The sequence below is a fragment of the Aethalodelphis obliquidens genome, unplaced genomic scaffold (genome assembly GCF_003676395.1).
Source record: "Aethalodelphis obliquidens isolate GAN/ISIS:26980383/991018 unplaced genomic scaffold, ASM367639v1 scaffold6, whole genome shotgun sequence".
NCBI classification, from domain to species: Eukaryota; Metazoa; Chordata; class Mammalia; order Artiodactyla; family Delphinidae; genus Aethalodelphis; species Aethalodelphis obliquidens.
In genome coordinates, this window is record NW_020837950.1 from 65,996,577 (window position 1) to 66,018,369 (window position 21,793).

Genomic DNA, 21,793 nt, shown 5'->3' on the forward strand with positions numbered 1-21,793 from the left:
TAGAGATTCATTTCTTTTAACTGTAGGGATTGAAAAGATTATATGTGAAATTTATTTCAATAAAATTTTTATAACCTGTCCTCTTAAGTGTTGTCTAAATTATCAAAGAGTTTTTAAATCATTGAGTTCAACAAGTGATTATAAATATATTTTCTGTGTTCTATTTTAATGATTCTGTTGTATGGATTGAGTTGTGCATATTTGCAACCCATAGAGAAGCATTATGTTTTTAATTTAGTTTAATTTTTAATTATATCTATCAATTACCAGAGAAAGAACAGACAGAGATTATGCTTAACATAAGAGTAAATTTATTTAACTAACGGCTATTTCATTATCGGAAGCTGTTAACATGATAATATGGTGCTTTTTGAGAAACAGATAAGTGATACAATCAATTTTGGTTGTTCCTTTATTTTTTGGGGTCCTGGTTGTACTTTTTGAGGATGAGTTCATATTGCATAATATAACAAAATTAACCATGACACTGTAGAGGAAATAGATCTCTGTATTATGAGGAAGACATTATTTTTACTGCTTGTAAAAATGTTGTAATCAGTAGGGCTTTTTTTTCTCTTTTAATGTTGGTGTTAGCTGGAATCCTACACAAGATTCTAATATTACTTGTGTTGGATATTTAATTGTATATTTTACACAAACTGGAAAATTGACATTAGTTTGTCATCAAGTGTTCCAAGGTTCATATTTATGCCAATAACTATGTTTCAGCTGAAAATTGGATAATTACTACGTTATTCCATAAAAAGCATATCTGTAAATGTTTTTGTCAAAATAAGTGTTTGGAAAAATATAAAAGTCCTAAGCCGAGAAGTAATACATAAATAAAATCAATATCAAACATATATTTCCTGGGTTAAATTTTGAATCACCCTGGATAAATAAATAGCCAGGGCAGAAAGCTTCTCTCATACCTAACTAAACATCACTGGGCTTTGTCTCAAAGGGCAACATATTGGTAAAAAGTTCTGAGTCAAAAATGGCAACAGTAGATAAAGTAAATGTAATAAGTTGTCTTGATGATGTACACCTGATGGTGTGTTTAAAATATAATACTTCACATGTAGGTTTAATCAAAATGGTGGTAGGAGTAATAGGTCCATAGATAGGAGAGTTAAAATTATAGTTTGACAGTTGCTATCATTTTATTCTTAAAAAAATATATAGAAAACCTTGAAACTGACCTGTAAAATTAGTATAAGATAATTGTACCTTTTTCTTTCACTATTAATAAATCTGATGCCAGAACCAATCCCCTTGCTAGTCACTAGTAGTGTGGTTTTAAGGTTTACTTGCCATATAATTATTCATCAGATGATTACATCGGAGGTCATGAAATCTAGATCTGTTTTGGTGAATATATATTGATTCTTGAATTACCTCAATCTTTTTGGTAAGAACAATGGGAATAGGGAATGATGTTATGTACAGCACATACATTCTACTAAGTTATATTTTTAAACATTTTTTAAATGATGGATAATTTCAAGCTTATTCAAAAAAGAGAATAGTTTACTAAACTCTCCACTTAAACAATTATCAATTCTTGACAAATTTGTTTCATCCAAAACCTAATACACTTCCTCTTCTTTCATATTTTTAAAGCAAACCCAGAAACCCTACTGTTTAATTCATTAATATTTCAGCATATTTATTAAAGATAAAGTTGAACATAACCACAGGAATAATATTCCTCCTAAAAAAATTTTCTTGCTATCGTTGATTGGCTGTTGTTCAAATTTCCATAATTTTCTCATAACTATTATTTACATTTACAATTAATTTGATTCATGATTAAAATAAGGTTTGTTGATAGCAACGCACTTTTATTTTAAAACTTTTGATTAATGTACAGTATGCATATAGACAAGTACAAAAATCACAAACGTATAACTCAAGAAATTTTCACAAAAGGAGCACACCTGTGTAATCAGTGACCACACTAACTGGGTACTGTGTCCAGTAGCCAAAACATTACTAGTATCTCAAAAAGTCCACCATTCTGTTCCCTTTCAGTTACTACCACCCAAAGTGTTACCACTGTCCTGGGCTCTAACCAGAGATTAATTTTTCTGGTTTTTAAAATTTATATAGTTTGAATAAATGAACTAATGCAATATATTTGAGTTTAACTAAAATGTAATAGCTGGTTAGTCTCTCTGATAGTATAGGGAAAGCAAATATCATAGCTAAAACATATCACTGTGTAAGCTTAAAAAGATAATTTAGTTAGGATGTTTCTCCTTGGATATGATTTCTGTTACTATCTTTGGAGTTCTTATCATGTCTAGTATTTCAGAAATGCTTGATACTTGTCATTATATCTTCTCTTTGATTGAAACATAATCTTCTGTTAACTTAGTGGTGTTTTACAGAAACAAATACTTAAATATGTTGATTTGAATACCAGATTATAACAAAAGAGTAGAAAAATTGAAATGCGTCTATTTCGCATTTCTTTGAGCCTAGATTAGAGGATTGTGGCAAACTGGAGACTATGGTGCTTAAAGGAGACTCTGAATAAAGAGATTAACATTGTGGAAAATAACCTATCTGAAGAGACTCTAAAGGATTGAGGGACTGTGAATTAAGAAGAAAAGGGGAGAGGTGACCAAACAAATGTTAAGTGTTTAAACAAATATTTCACAGATAAATATTCTGACCTTGACATTGGTATTTGCTCCTAAGAGAAATGGAAGCACATTACCTAGAAAGCTTTACAAACTACAAACGTATGCATACGCCAATTGTAATTTGGCGGAATAGCACTTTCTAGCCCTGTGATGTATTCCCACAGAATGCTTTTCTAATACTGGGTCTGGTTTAAAGGAGTGAAGGATGGGGCTCAGTTTTACTAGGGGAAAAGGAAAGGCAATTGAGAAAGCTTGGATTTTTATATATTTCCTTTCCTTCCTGTTTCTACACAGATGACTTCTTATCTTTCATATTTTGGAATTTGGGGAAGGAAACATTTGGCTTCCTAAATCCTTTTTTTCCCTCTCACACACTGAATTGCAATGGATGATTAAATGTCTAGGAACAGAAATTTAAAAATCCTAGTTTTAGAAGGAAATTTGGGAAAATATATATAGTGCAAAAGCTGAGTATGAAAAAGTCTAGTATATTTTATATATGCAATAAGTACCATAGAGTATGTCTATTAAAAGTATGCATTACAACTTAAAGATTTAAGACTTCATATTATATATAATAATTTATAAAAGATTTTATATAGATTTTAATATCTATATGAAGATATTTTAAATATTTTAAATATATTCATCAAATATTGAATCTTCTCTTTATTGAGTTGGCTTATTTCTCTTATAATAAGAATTTTCCATTTTGGTATCATATTATCCTCTGCTGAATTTTAAGGAAAATCCTTGGTGTCAGTTACTGTGGAATGACTTACAAATAAAAATGTAGCAGCTATCATTAGTGACTCAGGGTCAAGTGGCCTACTTTCCTTAAACCTGGTGATGATACGTGCTTTCTTAATTATTTTGGAGGATATAGCAAATAGGCTATATATGATCATTATATCTTGGATTGATATTTTGGAGAGTAAATTAAAATGTAGCATTAGCTTGGTAAGGGTGGAGGCATGAATAAATCATGCACTAAGAAAGGGAAAATAGTCAAATGGGGGAATGGTGTTAGATAAACATTAATGCTTGATTTAAGAACAGTAGTAGCTACTACTGAGTGCCTATTTTATAGGCATGAGAAGATGAAATGACACACTACAATTTCATAAATATACAACCAGTGTTACAAAGTGATAGTTCTTCTCATCAATTAAGGGTCATGAAATAAGCTCTATGAATTTCAGATTATAGTAAATAATTTTAGAAATGTTTGAGAATATTTTATGATTATATAAATATACTCAATTTTATATAGGCAAAGTGGTTTTTGGTAGTAGGCAATGTAGAAATGCCTTTTATTGATAAACTGGAGTGAATTTTAACTCCTTTGAAGTTGAATTAAAACTAAGGATTTGAGAAATCTATATTTTTAAATTATATTATGAAACGGTGGGAAGACAATTATTTCTCAAATTATAACAACAAAACATTGACTCTATTGAAATGTGACTGGGAAAGGTTTTTTTTTTTTTTTTTAATGCAGGCTTACTTTAGAATTGTTTTTAGGCAAATACTTGACATTGAATAATTTTATTTTCGTCTCTCAGACTTAAAATTGACCTTGAAATCTAGAAACATAATCCTTAAGAACTTAAATTGCTTGCCTTGTAGGAATTCTTCATAGGAACTGTGATTTCTTAATGCTTATAAAAGGTGTGCTAAAAAATCCAATATGGGGGAATATTACCTTTGCTTTAAATAAAAGCATTTAACATAATTTACAAAGGGTATATTATATTGTTTTGAAATTAATTTTAAATCTATGTCTTTTAAAAAATCTATTAAAGTTTTTCACATTTCAACTACTTTCTAATTCTGAGGGGTAGATATCAATAGGCCCTATTGTTTATAACACTATTCTTTATTGTAAAGTAGTGCTATGGTAGTTTGAAACTGTAAAAAGGTTTTTAACCAGCTGTTTTAAACTGACCTTCCCAAGCTACTGACAAAAACAGTGTGACCCACATTCAAGAAAACTTATTATTGAAGACATACTATATTGTAACATGGTGGCCTTCAGTTTTGTTTGCCGTAGATCTAGATTATGTAAATGTTCTCAAGGCCAGCCATATAGGAAAATGATTCTTATCACAGACTGATGTGAAAATAGGATCAATATCTTAATTTAAAATACAGATGTAATAACAATCAACTGAAATACTCCTGGAGATATCCAGGGGAAAAATAGAAATACTATGAGAACTCTGGTTGAGAAGGTGTAAAGGACATCAGATCAACTTCATTACTAGTGATCAAAGCCTCAGGCATCCTCATCCTATAAGGATACTATACCTCCTGCACAGATCAAATCAACTCGGATCAAGTCATCTCAGTGTCATCTGCTCTGGGCCGTGCTAGAAACATGCAAAAGCATTTTCAATTATTGATATCGCTCCACTCCATACCTCATAATACCTCATATAAACTTCCTTTGAAGTGGTTTTGAAAAAAATGAAGAAACCAACCTCGGACATATTACAATACCAGTGAAAAGTTTTCCTCTTCCTTTACGATGTATGTGGAGTACAACCTGCTCACCTACTTGGATTGTGGTGTCCTTAGTAAATATTTAAAAAAGACTCTAGTCATTATTTTCAGGATAGGTTTTCCTAAGCATCACTAATTTTATTCATTTTGACTTTACGATAGCTTGGAACATTTAATTTCACAAGACATCATTTTCTGATTTTGTTCTCAAAGTATGCATGTACTTCCTTTGGACACATAGCCTGCTACAGAATTACAAGAGTGGGTCTCTATACTGGTCCTCACATCAGAGAAGTGATGTGTAGTTAAGCGCTCCAGTTATAGAGCCAATCTGCCAATCTGCCATGGTTCAAATAATGATCCAGCCAGTTACTAGCTGTGTGACCTCTGTAATTTCTTTAATCTTCCTGTAACTCATTTTCCTTATCTGTGACATAGATCCTCAAAAGCTCATTGTGGAGATTAAATTATTTAACATATTTAAAGCAGTGAGTGCTTGGCCCAAAGGAAGCACTCATTAGGTGTTCAGGGCAACCATATATTCAGTTAAAATTGGAACAATGACATCAGCCTGAGTATGGAGAAAATTTAAATTCTGGGTTTAAATAGAACTAATTATGCTTTCTTTTACTCCCAGAGAAAAATCAGACTCCAAATGTTCTTTTCATGATATATCACTATTTTACATCTGCAGTGTATATCCTTTCACATAATACATATGCTTTAAAAGTACAGTATCCCTATTTTTCTTTCTCATCTGTGAAACCAATGAAATGGATAGATGAGAACCAAAGTTATAATGCCCAGTAAAGACTAAGCTTTATTTGTTTTATAAGATGTTAGTCACGAAGCATGATTATAACTTTAAACATTTTGTATTCTCATTATTTTACTTGTCCAATGAGTGGAGATATTTGATTATGAGCAATAAACAGTAAAAATAAACTGATAAAGAATACTCTTTTTTGAAACAACTGATTTTTATTTCATATAGAAAGCAGCATATTATATTTGATGATTGTAGAAAAATAAAGACTATTTCTTCAGGTCAAAAATTTTTTAAAGTGATACAAATAGATGTCCATATCCAATTTGACTTAATCTACATTTTGACAATTGTACTAACCCTTTAGATAAATTCTGGCCTTAGGCAAGATATTGTTACTCCAAAGAGTTCTGATATCCCTGTGTGAGAGACACAAATGCCCTAAAATTATCACAAAAAGCAAATGTAAAGAGTCTATTAGTGTGGAAAATTGGGTTTTTCTATAAGATATACCAAAGATATCTATGTCTGCCATAAATCAGTCTTTACACAGAGAAGCCCAAAGATTTTCCTGCCTCCTTTTTCTTCCCTAAAACCCTATTATCTGATAAACTCTTTCAGTTACCCTTATATTTATATTTTTATACTTTTGTCTTTCACAGTCAGAAAGAACTAGCAAATGATGTCACAAGCCCTTTTGAGAAACGCCTGAAAAACTGCCCAAACTTTACTTTTTTGTTTATGCCTTATTCATTGAACTCTCTCAGGTGTAATTCTCTTGATTTTATGATTCTCTGTTTTCTGTCTTCTACCTTCCCATCAGTTCTGCATAGGTATCATGATTTTGCCTAGAAAACAAGAGGCCTAACAACGAAGTTCCAGTGCCCAGTTCCATGCATTATATGTGCTTATTTCTTTTTATCTTTATGACTATTTAGAAGAAAGTCAGTAAGGATTTGTTACATGGGGTTTAATTTTTGTTTCTGGTTTACTAGCAGAGCATTACTGCCATTGTCAATCTTTGTGGTAATAAAGGCCCGACAGAGAATGATAGGGGAAGGATCAGAGACATTCTGAAAAAAAATTATAGTATTAGAATTATAAATGTAAGAATAAAAGGCAAAGAAAGTAGTTATCAAGGATGGTTCTCAGGTCTTGAGACTGCATGATTGGGAGAAGACTGCATCCCCAATCTCACAATTAATTGTGAGACAGTGTAGAAAACAAGTATGCTTTCTTTTTTAAATTAAGATTTTTAGAAGTGAAAAGTAGATACTAGGGAAGATGATAACTGAAAATACTAGTAGATCGAGATACAACGGGAGTTATTTTTGGATAGGAAAGATTTGATCAAATGTATGTGACATTTAATCACTTTAAATACGTTATTTTAACTGCCATGATTAAATTTGTCCCTGTGTCTTCACCATTTCTGTGAGTTGCAGACCAGATGTTCCTAGGGTGAGATTTACTTGTGAGGGTCTCTCTGTGAAAAAAATAAACCCTGAAGCAGTATTTTATTTTAAAAAAAAGATTCATATAAAAATCTTACATAAATCATATATAAATCTTATACAGTGTATTTAATATTTGTGATCATTATATGCCTTATTTTTCTTTGTTAAAATCTGTGGAAAAAAATGTCCCATCTTTTCTACGGGTTCCTGGCTTTAATTGCTGCTGACAGAACCTGAGGCTTGAGACAATGGGATAGAATCACTTCCTTGAGCAGCTCATATCACTGCTTTTTTTCTGTCACAATTATCTTAGAATTGAGTTATCAACCACAAAACATCCAGGCAGTCGTTTTAACTGCAGAACACTTTGTCACTTTTGGAAGATTTAGGGTGATGGAATGCAAACTATTTCCAGATGTGTAAAGTATAAACCCTGGATCCTCGGCTGGGCTCTGTGAGAAGACACAGGCGTACTTTCTTTTTTGCATTCCCCGAACCCAGTCATTTCTTCCTAATTCACAAAAATTAATGAAAACCCCTCTACTTCTCTGTCTGGCTTTCCACTGTCAAATAATTAGAGAATTTATTTATATTCACAGACATTTGACTTTAATATGTTCCTCTTTAAAAATCTTGAGAGGCTTTCTGTTTCGGCTGCAATAACGTTCACGCTGTTATTAGCTTTAAAAGTTTTTTGTTTAAACCCTGCCTACATTTTTTAGTTTCATGCCATTCAGTGATTGTAGGCTTCTTGATACACTGTTTTTCCCAGGCCCTTGCACTTTGACATTCCATTCTCCCTCTGGAATGCTCTCTCATTGGAAAAACCACTCCCACCCCGGCTGCTTGGCCATCTACTCATCCATCAAGATTCAACTCCTTTTACCTTTAATGGGAAGCCTTCCCAGACAAAGAGATATACACAATCTTCTTGTAACTTCTTATAGATTTTATATGTAATTGCTATTGTTAAACTATCCTATAAAACAATTGTTAGCCTATTGGACTGGTAGATCTTTTAGAGAAGAATCCATGTGTATTCATTTTACAGTCTCAAATCCCAGAACTTTGTCTGGAGCAAAGTAAATACTCATAAAGCCATATTAGACTACATCAATTAATCAATAAATGAACCATCCCGAAACCAAGGAAGCGAGTGCATTTCTTTTTCTCCTTAGTTATTTAGGCATCTTCCCAATTTACATAAATTAATATAATTATAGTAATCTCTGAATGGCAAAACAAACAAACAAACAACCCCCCAAAACCTAACCATTTCCACTCCTAACATACACTCTCCTGGATTTCATCATTTTTCAGCCTTCCTTGATTTTCATGTTCTTTTATTCTGGCCTTACATATACTGCTACTAGCTCTTTTATTTTTTATTTATTTATTTTTTTCTGAATGATTGTTTTCTCTTTAATAACTCCTTAATCCTCATATTTCAATATCACCAACTGCTAATTTCAAAGTCTATTTCTTTTCAGTTGTCTGTCGCATATAATTCGCAAACATATACATAAACATTAAGTAAAAATGAGGTAATCTTATACATGAACATAAAGTGGGATCCACTGTAGATATGAGTATAAGCAGGAGACTGTTGTAATACGGGATAACCAGGGCTAGAGGTAATTTATCTGGCTTTCCTTTGGGTTTCTGGGGTTTTCATGTAACAGTTTTTAAGCCTTTGGTATGTTTGTTTATCATCAGTATTGCACAAGTTATTTTCAGATTTTTCTTTATGGCATTGTGGCAACTAAAGAGTATCTCAGATACTTTTTTTAAAACGGGGATACAACATTTTTATTTTGTTCTGTGAGAATTTTATTACGAGACATGTAGGTACATTTGTACTTTAGTCATATTTTAATAATGATGTAGATATGTTATATATAAATATACATTGTCAATACTATTTAACCTGGTTAATTATTTAAACAAATACTGGCCTTAACAAAGGTTAATTATTTAAAATTTGAACTTTTTCCTAGATTTATTGTGATACTTTTCATAAATAGTAAATGTATAACATGACTTTTATTGACTTTATTAGGTGGTTAAATATTTGCAGTAATTAGGAAAAACCCTAATCAAACACAAAGTTTGAAGTTATGGAATGTAATATAACTGTGTAAGGATTTAACTCTTGTCATTTAATTAGAACATAACTAAAATGATTTTTAATGTTTAACAAGCATGGTAGTGATCTTACTTTAACAAATTTGCATTTTTGTGATGTTTTTAAATCTGAGTTTGATTCACTGCTTATTGGTTTTCAAATCTCTAATTATCTGATTCTAGATTAAATTGAAGGGCCAAGAGGGAGGTAGTTTAATTAGTTTCTAGAATAGAACTAAAATTAGAATGTATATTTAGATTTAAATTTTAGAATAAATAATTAAAAATTATGGTTCTTATGCAAAGAAGAAAGGACATTTTATCAAATATGCTGTATCTACCTCACAAAAACAAATACTTCAATTGAAATCAAGGTTAAAATTTAATTATAATACAAAAAATTTAAATAACAAGATTGTGTTCATCTATGATAATAGATAACTGATTTTTTATATTTTATCTCCTTTTGAATTCTTACATCTTAATTTTAAAATCATCTTACATGGAAATATGTACAAAATATATGAACTACAGTTCTACAAATTAATTAGAGAATATAGTGTAATATTTTTCTAGGAAAAACAGCATAACATTCTCCTCAGTGGTAACTAGTATCATCTGTGCTATCATGTAGCTGATATCTTGAGGATATGGTTGCCAGATCTAACAAATAAAAATACATGACACCCAAATGTTGCATGGGGGGTATGTATACTAACTAATTATTCACTGTTTATCTGAAATTCAGCTGTAACTGGACACCCTGTATTTTATCTGGCAACTCTGCTTAAGAAGTTATTGGCACCTGTAGTCTTGGGTTCCTAACCTGTTTAGTGTGGGGATGTTTTTCTAGATACAGAAAACCAGTGGTTAGCTTTCACTTTTCAGTGAGTCAGATTTCAACCCTTCTGAGCCTGCAGTTCCTGTTATTAATCTGCTATTTGCTTTGACATAGAAGCAACTGAATGATGTTAGGGGAAGTCAGATCATCAAGTATATTAAATAAATAGCCATACTTCTACACACCGTTTCTAAGTCATGTGTGTTGTGTCTCTTTTTTGAAAATAACCTTGTAAAAATTGTACTATTAGTATTTTATTTACCAGCCCAGAAGATTTTCCACTTATTTTCATGGCTTAGTTATCTAAAGTGTTAGTTGAATTATTTTGAAATCTTATCACTATTTAAGTAGGCTATTAGTGGTTAATAAATTAGATACATGGCTATGTATTTTTTAAATGAAGATCTTATGTATTTATTCTTAAGTTTTCCCTATCTTTCATTGCTGGAATTTCTCTGCTTGGTTTTCATATAGAAGACAAAGTTGTGCATGTCACTATTAGTTGGTTTAATATTGTGATACAGTGATGTTGTTTGTTGCAAATAAGTCTAAACAGGTATAACATCCCTATACTTAGAGGAATAACTAATGCCTTGCAGGAATTTTCCAAACCTTTACTTGGAAAATTAATGCTAATTTCAACCTTACAGGGAAGTAACTAATTTGATCTCCTTATAATATTGTTTTGAAGGAAACTACTAGAAATATAAGTATCTAAATGTCAGTAAATATCAGTTCCATAATTCTCAAAGAAAAAAAAAAGGAACCATTTATTCTTTAAAGAAGCATATGGATGTCTTGTTAGAATGTAGAGACACATAATCAAGGTATTTGTCTAAGTTAAATGAAAGATCTTTTGTCATTATTAAAGTAAGAGTTAATTGAGTGGATTTTCTTCAAAAGAAGTTTCAAGGGTATTTCTTTATTGCCAGGTAAAGAATGCAATTTTCAAATAGTTGTGGAAAAAATAAGTTTCCACATTTTAGTGCATTATGGTAAAGAATTCCAGAAATTTTTTCAATGATATTATAAACATGGAGAGCAATATGTGTTAGAGAGTTCCATTTCCTAAATATATGCCAATGTAGGGGCGGAGCATTTAAAAAGAATTCAGTCTCCAGACTTGATTTTAAGATACCATTCAGGCAAGGGGGTTTTGTTTGTCAAAGAGAGCCTGGATGGTGACCAAAAAGTTCTTGGTAGGGTCATGTCCTATTACTTTTTTCACCCTCAGGAAAAATTTGTTAAGCTTTCAAGGCATAATTTTTGACATTTCTAGGTAAGTTTGGAATACATCCATTCAATCTATAAAATGCAAGTACATTGTCATGCTAAGTTTTTTTAAAAAAATATTTTAATATAAAGTTTATTTCTTTAGCATTTAAAAAGATATTTAGAATATTGACAATTTTTGTGTCTAGATGATTACCATGTGTTTTTTGATATCTTGCTTAAATCAATTCAGGTAATGATAATAATCAAAGTATATTGTCTAATTAAAGGAGTTAATATACTATCACTGGTTTTTGTTGTAGATTTTAAAGCACTCTTAATTAAAGTAATTAATTAGAGACAAAGATTTTTAAACCAAACAAAATTGAGTTACTGTAATTACACCTACCCTGTTAATACATAGCACAGGGAGATCAGCTCAGTGCTTTGTGACCACATAGAGGGGTGGGATAGGGAGGGTGGGAGGGAGATGCAAGAGGGAGGGGATATGGGGATATATGTACACATATAGCTGATTCACTTTGTTATACAGCAGAAACTAACACAACACTGTAAAGCAATTATACTCCAATAAAAATGTTAAATATATATATATTAATGGTAGTTGACAAGGTTGCAGTAACCCATAGAGTAGATATTTCTTGGTGAATGTACTATTGCCTTAATAAGAAGGTAGTTTTAAATCACACATATTCACCTACACACAAACACATACAAGTATATAGAAATTTCTAAAAGCCTATGGATTTTCTATCTACAAGAAATTCATGATGTTTTGGGAGACTCACTTGCTCAAACAAAGCTATGTGAAGGTAATGGTATTCTGCCATACTTTTGGATTCTACTTGTAGACAGATAGAAGCCCCTATTTTCAAGGCTATGAAGTCTTTTAACTAACAACAAAATGTGGTTTAAAAATAAGCTCCATTTGTAATACTAAATACTGTAATTTTCACAGGTGGTACATATAGGGCTTTGCACAGTGCATGAACACTGCTTGATCTCAAGGGTAACTTGCAGCTTATGAAATTAATTCTGTCTTTGCCCACACCATTCTTAGTAAGCAAATGAAGTCCAATTCATTTCTCTTTTGTGACCTCAAGTTCATATACAGTCTCTATCGCAACTAAAAAATAGCAGTTTTGGTAACTAGGTTCTGGCACTTAGGGGTGCCAGAATTTCTAGAGCTAAAATGTCTATAAAGAGAATATTATGCTCAATATGTTTGTCTCCTATCTTAGAAAGGATGCATTTATTGATGTACATTTCTAATCCACAAAACTACACTTACCGATTTCTTATCCCTTAAAATACCCATGGATTTATCTTTTAATTTAATAGGCATTTAATAATTGCAAATTATGTTGTAGGCATTGCGTGCATATATAGACTAAAGTAAAAATAAACACTTGGCTTTACGATGTATTTCTTAGGTGAGTGGTCTGAAGTCTTATTTGAGTCATTTATTTCAAAAAGTTTCCTTTCTAAAAAACTAATCAAGTTTACAAATGGGAATCACCTCCTCCAAATGAACTCTTGCTTTCTAGATATATTCTATAATCTCTTAACTCTGTCAAACTAGAATAAAAAGGCATATTGTTTGATGAAAGGAAATTTAACATGAGGATGCTGTGAACATTATGAAATAAATATAAGAATGCAAGTTTATATTGCTCTGAGCTACAATTATTAGACAGAAAGACAATCTATATTATACTAACAGAAGGCTTTCAGTCTTTATAATTCATAATAAACCATAGCATGTAATTTTTAAATTATATACATATTTAATTTCAAATATTTTTGTAATTTTTTGAGAGGAGGAAAACCTTTACAATATGAACAAGATACAACTATATTAAAAAAATAAAAGCAAATATAAGGGTGTTCCAGTGGGAAGACAAAGCAGCGACCCATTTTAATAGTTAACACAACTATGCTCATCTTAGAACTTTAGGGTTAAACAGAAAAAAACTCTTTAGAGACATTTTTGAAGAGAATCTTCAAAAATGGTTCAAGAATAAGACAGAGGAAAGTTAAAAGAACTGATTATTTGCTGGACAGATCTCTAATGGGGCTTACTTTTAAATGATCTTTCAGTTTATGATGTGCTTTCACACAGGGCACAGAGAGTAGATGTTTCTGACTCCTACAAGGGGTAACGGGCTTAAACTCTTGTACCGTAGGTTCACTTTATACATAAAGAAGTGTTCTGACCCTGAGGCTCAGGAAACATTTGAATGACTTCCCGAGTAGCTTACTGATCTCAGCTTCTAGAAGTTTTTCACTGTAGTGGAGAGTCTCCATCATCTGGGATATTTGAAGGCTGTTCTTTCTTTCAGTGGCAGAAATAGATTAGATCACTTCATAAGCTTTATTTATTACTTTAGCTTCTGTGATTTACGCTGTCATAAAGTATAAAGAGTATTATGCTTCCTGCTACGCGAGTAGAGGAATGTGAATATTCAAATGATTAAATTGTCATTTTAATATATTATACAATATTATTTTTCACCAGATTTTTAGTAAACTATAGTATGTTGAAGAAATAGAATATCGCTGGTGATGTTTTTCAATTTTATTTTGCAACATACATATTTACAGGCAGTCTTCTTAAGTCATTCATCAGAATTTTTAAATGTCCAACAGTTTAATATCAGATTTTACAAATTACCAAAGGCAGTAACACGACTCCACAGTATAAGGAAAAATATGCATCATGGAACTTTCATTAAAATAGTATGTACGTGCTGAAAATATACATACATATACATGTTAAATATATACACACATATATATGCTAAATTATAAAAGGTAGATATTTGAATCTCTTCTCCATTAATAGTAATTTTTCATCTGTAGTTCAGGCAGTAAGATAAATGTGTTAAATGTAACATTTATATGACTCACTTTGAAGAATAAATGCAGTGAATGAATAAATAGAGGTAAAAACAAACAAACAAACAAATTAATTAATTAATTAAAATTCCAGTAATCTGGAATCACAGTATCTGGAAAGATAGTCACAAAGTTGTTAGCAGCAGTTATCATTTTTTGGGTACTTTTGAGTGCTTTTATTCTTATTTGGCTTTTTCCGTGCTGTTTGAATTTTAAATTTTTAATGAATTTTATTTTATTTTTGAATTTTTAAAGTAAATATGTGTAATTCTACAAAATATATATATTTTGTAAATACTTATAAGTACAGCTTTTTTAAAACATATAATTAAGGAAGAATTGACATAGTTATAAAAAAAGGAATGCTAATAGTCCTTTTTCTATTATTTTTGACTTGAATTAAAATAAAATATTTTATTCATATCAAGTAACCAAATCCCTATACATGCTGATGAATAGCTAAGGAAAAATGCATCTGCGAAATGAAAAGAAAAAGCAGAAATTCTCCAACTATGCTTTGATAATTCCAAAACATACACAGAATACATCAGAAAGCATGAAGATTCAATGTATTTGACCCATACTCTCTAGCCTGAAATGCTTAACAAATGCATGACCATAATCGTTAACACTGTGGAATAATTGTCCTTGGTACGGACTCTAAAATGTAATAGCGTCAATTTGTCTCTTATATACGTGTCCTGCTTCCAACATTAACCCATATATCCCCCAAAGAACAATGATTTTTCAGTATTCAGACTCACCTTTTAAAAGCCTTGAAACAGGGGGCTTCCCTGGTGGTGCAGTGGTTGAGAGTCTGCCTGTTGATGTAGGGGACACGCGTTCGTGCCCCGGTCCGGGAAGCCGCGGAATGGCTAGGCCTGTGGGACAAAAAAAAAAAAAAAAAAAGCCTTGAAACAAAATGTATATGACTGTAACTTTAGTAATAATATATTTTATCTTCTCTAGCTTGTCTAGCAATCCTTAACATTCGGGAAATTAGCTTTTGAAATAAAGGAAATCTTCCCTCTCTATTCTAATTTGTTCTGACCTTCAACTTCAGCCCTTACACTTGTCCTATTCAGATTTGCATTCCTGAATTAACAGATAGATGGGAAGAGGTAAATGTAACGAAAGGTGATTATATTATTCGGAGAACTACTGAAATAGGTGCAATTTAAATAAAAGCAGCACACATGTAAGCCTAAGCAGTAATAAAATATACCTTTTAAGCTTGTGTTTATATTTCAGATATTGAGTATATTATATGCTAAACATCTGTGTTCTTGTAAGAGTGAACCACTTTAATAACACGATTTCTTTCTGTATCCTAATTAAATCAAATGAACGTATAATATCTAGGCCAATAACTTATCTTTTTTTTTTTTTTTTGTGGTACGCGGGCCTCTCACTGTTGTGGCCTCTCCCGTTGCGGAGCACAGGCTCCGGACGCGCAGGCTCAGCGGCCATGGCTCACGGGCCCAGCCGCTCCGCGGCATGTGGGATCTTCCCGGACCAGGGCACGAACCTGTGTCCCCTGCATCAGCAGGCGGACTCTCAACCACTGCGCCACCAGGGAAGCCCCCTATAAGTAATCTTTTAACCTAATTAGAAATATTTTACTCATTTAAACGTGTGTTAGGTTGACTAATCTCTGCATTTACACTAAGAAGTAGCTTTTCAGTGTATTCATTTTTTTCACATAATGAGTTAGTTTATAGGTTGAGTATAGGTCATTACTGAGTTTCTTTTTTATTTTGAACTAGTAGAATGTTTCCTAAAAATCAGTAGTTTCTGATTTATACTGTTTAAGAAAAACTTCAAACTGTAAGTAATATCTCCAACTTATTTTGAAAAAAATTATATTATTTGTAAGATGATGATATTTTCTGGGTTGTCCAGAAAAGTGCAAGATTACACTTTGTGTAGTTATTAATAATGCTCCCTTTCAGCTACACAATTGTGCAGTTTAGACAATACGTTATTTGATCACTATAATTATTTGTTCCAATTCATTTTATAAACCCGAGTTTCCGTGATGGCTAAATATTTTAATTTACTTGAGAATTTTAAATCCTGATTGATATAAACAAAATGTAAATCATTCATATTTATCAAGTTTATCACGAAGCAGAGAATTTGAATTCAAAGGCATAGGAAAATAAGATTCGATTCTTTTAAAAGAGTGAAGTTTCTATTTGCTTATATAATAGAATACTCTTTGTAGCATTATGACCAGGTAAGTTATAATAGCTACCATTTTCACTTTGATTTCTGTCAGTGGTGGTACCTGATTTTTACAATTTTAATTGATGTATTTTTGCTAAAAGGTGAACTAATGAAGAAATGCTTGATGGTCTGGTCAGAAACTGAGTTTGTGAGGAAAAATAAATGAGAGAATCAGGGAAAATAAATTAAGAAAATATATAACTAGAAAATCTACTTGAAATGAGTGGAAATACCGTAGGAGAGGAAGTGAACTCATCAGCATGTTCTTACATTCGTAGAAAACAACAAAAAAAGTAACTTTTCACCAGTTTGAAACAATTCAGTTATGCTACTTAATGTTGTACTTATTTTTTAATGAGATACACATATATGTGTTTTTTAATCACAATTGAACCATCTTGATTTTTAGCTCATTTTTATTATACATCTCTTATGTCCCAGATACTGATCTAGGAGATGCAGTCTCTGTTCTCATTGTGCTCATGGTCAGATATCACAAAGATTATGAATAAATGGGAAGAAGTATCCTTTATCATTATAAATTAAATACTTAAGATCATAAATTCTGAATGATTGAATCTGGACATCCTGCTTCATAATTCATTTTATAAGACTGGGCCACATTCAATAATATCTTTTTCTCCCCTTCGCCTATTCCCACCTTAGAAGAAAACTGATTCCTTTCAGGGGATAAATTTACCTTACAAAATTATAGGCCATAAAAAGATTTGGTTTTTATATAATTCTAAAAAAATTAGATAAAATAAACCTCCAAAATGTGAATCATCCTTTAATTTTTAACTACATGAACACTTCCTGGTACAGTTTTCTCCTATTATATGTAGATTGAATACATGTCACTTAGAGCTTGTTAAATTAAATATATAACCACTTATCATAGATATTCTAAAGACTTGTTCTAGAAATGTAAGGACCACAATTTTTTCCTCTATTCTGATTGTGCATAAATAGTGAAGTAGGGATTGTTTTGTAGATAACTTGAAAAAGTTAATCGCATAATTGAGGGTTGGTATATAAAGCTCACGTTTCCCATGCAAAACTGATTTGTATAAATGTCAAAATTGTCATTTTCAGAAACCCAAACAACAGAATGACTGTGGCTATTAGAAGCCAACGTGACACAGAAATATCTTGCCACTACCTGGGTCTGGTAGGGGGATACAACTTGTTTCCAGCTGTATTTGCTTCTTTTACAATACTGTGCAATTCTAAACACCAACAGTCAGGCTGTTTCTCTTAGAGTATTTTTCTTTTCTTTTTCACAGCACGGAAAAGGATATGCTAGTCAATTCTACAGGACTTACCTGAAGCAGCATGATTTGCACAAAGTCGACCAACAAAAGCATCAACTTTTCAACTTCATTATCTTGGCCATCCAGTTAGTTGTGTGTAACTGAGTATTAGATTGCCAGCGGAGTCATTACGGCCAATTATAGGACCTAATTGCTCTCAGCAGGCCTGAGAAATGAGTTGAAATGTGCAGAACTGTAGAAACTTTAGGCAACTGATTTTGCCTCTCCGATCAGTGTGTGCCTGTTTACAGCACTATATATCTTTCTCTCTCCAAATGTCACTGAGCCCTTTAGATGTTTATATTCACCACGAGAAGCCAGTTATAAAGATAAAGGAAATTTGTGCATTATAAATGCAATATCACTGTTTTAAACTTGACTGTTTTATATTATTTTTGTGTGATCAAGTGTTCCCCAAACTATTCCAACTTTACAAGAGAGATTGTGATTATGTTCTTTTCACCTGTGGGTTATAAAAAATGTTGTATTCTGAAGACCCACAAAATATCAAAGACATTCTGTAGTTTATACACCGTGTTGCAAAGTGTTTACTGTACTATTTCAAAGCTTCTAAATAAATATAAAATATATATATTATATTATATAATTTTCCTAAAATGTGGTACAACTTAGTTGGTTTTTAAATGGATTCATACAGTCCACATCATATAATAAAGTAAAAGGTAATTCAGGGTCCCAAAGATAAACTTACTAAGAAAAAAATAATCATTAATCGTTCCTTCCAGTTTTTGTATCTTATTCAACCCTGTTTTTCCTTGTTTAAAAGAAAATGAAGCTCTAAGCTGCAAAATTTTGTCAAGAACTCGTACTGATTTTCAATGCCAAAGATATAGCTGTCGATGTTATCAGAGGAGCACTGAACATGTACTATCAAAATATCTAACAATCTACATTATTTCGATTCTATTTCTATGGCTTTGAATTTAGAATCATTTAAAGATTTTATAAAGAATCTATAAATTCACCTGTATCTGTTGTTAGGAAAAAAAAAAAACACTGGGTGTGTCTGTACATTCTGTGGTGTAAAATATGTAATTGAAAATTATTATTTTAAATGAAGTTCTTCAATCATATAATTCACACAAAGTTTTATTTTACATAGTTTTACATAGTTTTGTGACTTCTAATAACACATGCATATAAAATCTATAACTCTATATGAATATATAGAGGTACATAAATATCTGAACTGGTAAAGAATAACCATAAGATATAAAGGATCTCTAAATTTAAAACAAATTACATAAATTTGGAGACAGAAACATGGTACATTACTCTTAGTGTTATATGTGAAAATTTTATAGCTTAAATGTAGTCAGTGTTTTATTAATGAGAAAATTCTTCATGAGTGGGCCTTGAAAAGTGAAGTTTGCTTTTTATGTTTATGTCAACAAGGTTAATTATTAAATTCAGTAAGATGCATTTTCCTTTCTTTTACATATTTTCCTTTTATTATACTGTTTCTTGCTTGTTGAAGTACAATTAAGAAAGAGAAGAATCAGAGGATGTGATAATCTTCTAAGCAAAAACCAGATCTGTCACAGTTCCCCTCTAAAAACTCCCTCAACATTATGTCTAAATGTTTGCCAAACCCAAATTGCAGACTGATTTTGAAATATTTCCCTTAATTTTAACAGATCTTATGTTCGATGATAGTTTGAATCATGCTATGTTATTAAAGAACAGACTAAACTTAGCACGTAACAAATGTTTTCCACCTAATTTTATGTCATCTAAATGGGAATACTTTCCTAGATTTGACATTAAAATGCATACATATATTCCTAAGTCCTTGATGTGTATATTTGAGTGATATCTTGGTATCACTCATTTTTCTTATCAGATTAGACATTAATATGTCATAATCCCAATTTATATATCAAAGTAATGTGTGTGATGTTCCAGCCTTTTGGGGACCCTTTAAAAATAAATGAAGCTAATTTGTCACATACGACACATAAAGCACACACACTCACTAGATCCAGCAGTAACCTTTTCTTAAAATTTTGGCATTACTACATTAATATTTTGAATGATAGACTATTTTAGTAAGGAAACATTTTTATATAATTTAACTAGAAAAAGGTCTGTTGGTTGTAACTTCTTTTTAAACAAGAAAATTATTTTCTTGTTGAATCACTCTGCTTTAATTAAAACTTTTCACTCACCATTTTACAGTTATGGGGGAAACTCATATCCATCTGCCTTATTACACGCACTGAAAATAAGGTTATACTCACTTCCTATGTAACAGCTATATTAATTCATTTGACTTAAAGAAATTTTATTTAATTATTTAATCCTTTATATCGTTGTGTATAATTTCCCTTGAACCAACTTCTCATACCATATATTTGTCTATTTGTTTTTTTAATATATTATAGTAACCTGTTATACTAATTTGCATTTAGTTCTTAAATTTTATCATCAATCTACAAAAAAAAAAAACACAAAATTTTTACCCAATCTGTGGGATAAATAGGATTATTTAAACAAAAAACAGTAAAAGATTAGCTATTAATGTATCTATTGCATCCAGAATAAGTCAGAAGTTACAACAGAATAAAGATATGATTTTATTAAACATTTATCAAAATGTTTTCTCCCACTGAGGGGAACCTTGAGATGCAAGGATGCAACCAATCAATAATGAAGTTTTTCAAACAAACATTTATGAGATTTGTATGAAAAGGAATTTTAGAATAAGTTTTATAATTAATCTAGTCATCCTAATATCCAATCTTCCATAATTGTATACATATCAAAGGAAAATAATACCCAAATTATTAGACAGTATTTCATCAATGAATTATTTCAGAAAATAATCATGACATTTACTTCTTGTTAACATGGCTAGTTTTAGAGTAGTAAAAGTCAATATTTTTCTGTGGAAACAGTGTCTTGATGTTTCAGAGGTATGTCAAATGACAATTTTTAGAAATATTCCATCTGTATGTAAAATTCTAATTTTTAACTTGTGAACATAAGTTTGTGACATCATTTTAAATCAAATATTTAAATATCACATCAGAATTACTTTACAGATATAATGATGTCTGCATCATTATAAGTATCATCTTTCTTGGTAAATACTAAGGGAATATGCATATTTTATTTTATGAAGATATTAAATGCAATGCCTTTATCAAACATTGCAAATTAAGTGCTATGGTAGAAGATTTAAAGATTTTAATTACTTTTTCTCCTGTTTCATTTCTTAATAGTGCTATAATTTGCTGTTGGGTCGTTTGTAATGTAGAAACCCTCCTGCATCTCCTGTAAGAGGTGGAAAGAAAATCCTCACAATTTTTGACATAAATTTTAATAACTGTGCATTAATTGTACCATTTTACCTTCCAAAAGTTATTTACTGGCGTAAAGTTCATCTTTAATATAGTTATTCAGTCAGAATGTTGCAAGTGTTAAGTAGGATAAAGAAAATTACTCAAGTTACTGACTGATAATAGCACTGTTATTTGTCATTGCATGTGGTTTTTTTCTCCCCTTTATATTTCTGTGTGTGTGTTTAATACCCAAGGAGTTCAAAAATACTGAAAACATTGATATACTTGATAATTTTTCTGAAAATCTTATATTTTTCATAGTGCAATTTCTTGGGTTATTTATCTTTTTCAACTCTAATTTTGTAGTGGTAAAGGCTTTGCACTTAACATCCTTTTTATGTTCCTTTTTAACAAGGAAAAACAGAAAATGACAAAATTCCATATTTTTTATGCCATGGAGTAGTAAAATTA

General features: G+C 31.1%; 1 protein-coding gene across 1 annotated transcript in view; it reads left to right on the forward strand.

Annotated features, from left to right (window-relative positions):
* PCDH10 (protocadherin 10) overlaps window positions 1–19,460 on the forward strand; it is a 39,833-nt gene extending 20,373 nt beyond the window's left edge. Inside the window, exon 5 of the mRNA XM_027102837.1 lies at window positions 17,991–19,460. Coding sequence (XP_026958638.1) covers window positions 17,991–18,010 — 20 coding nt within the window. The 3' untranslated portion in view covers window positions 18,011–19,460. The remainder of the gene's footprint in view (window positions 1–17,990) is intronic.
* Window positions 19,461–21,793: the final 2,333 nt, after the last annotated feature.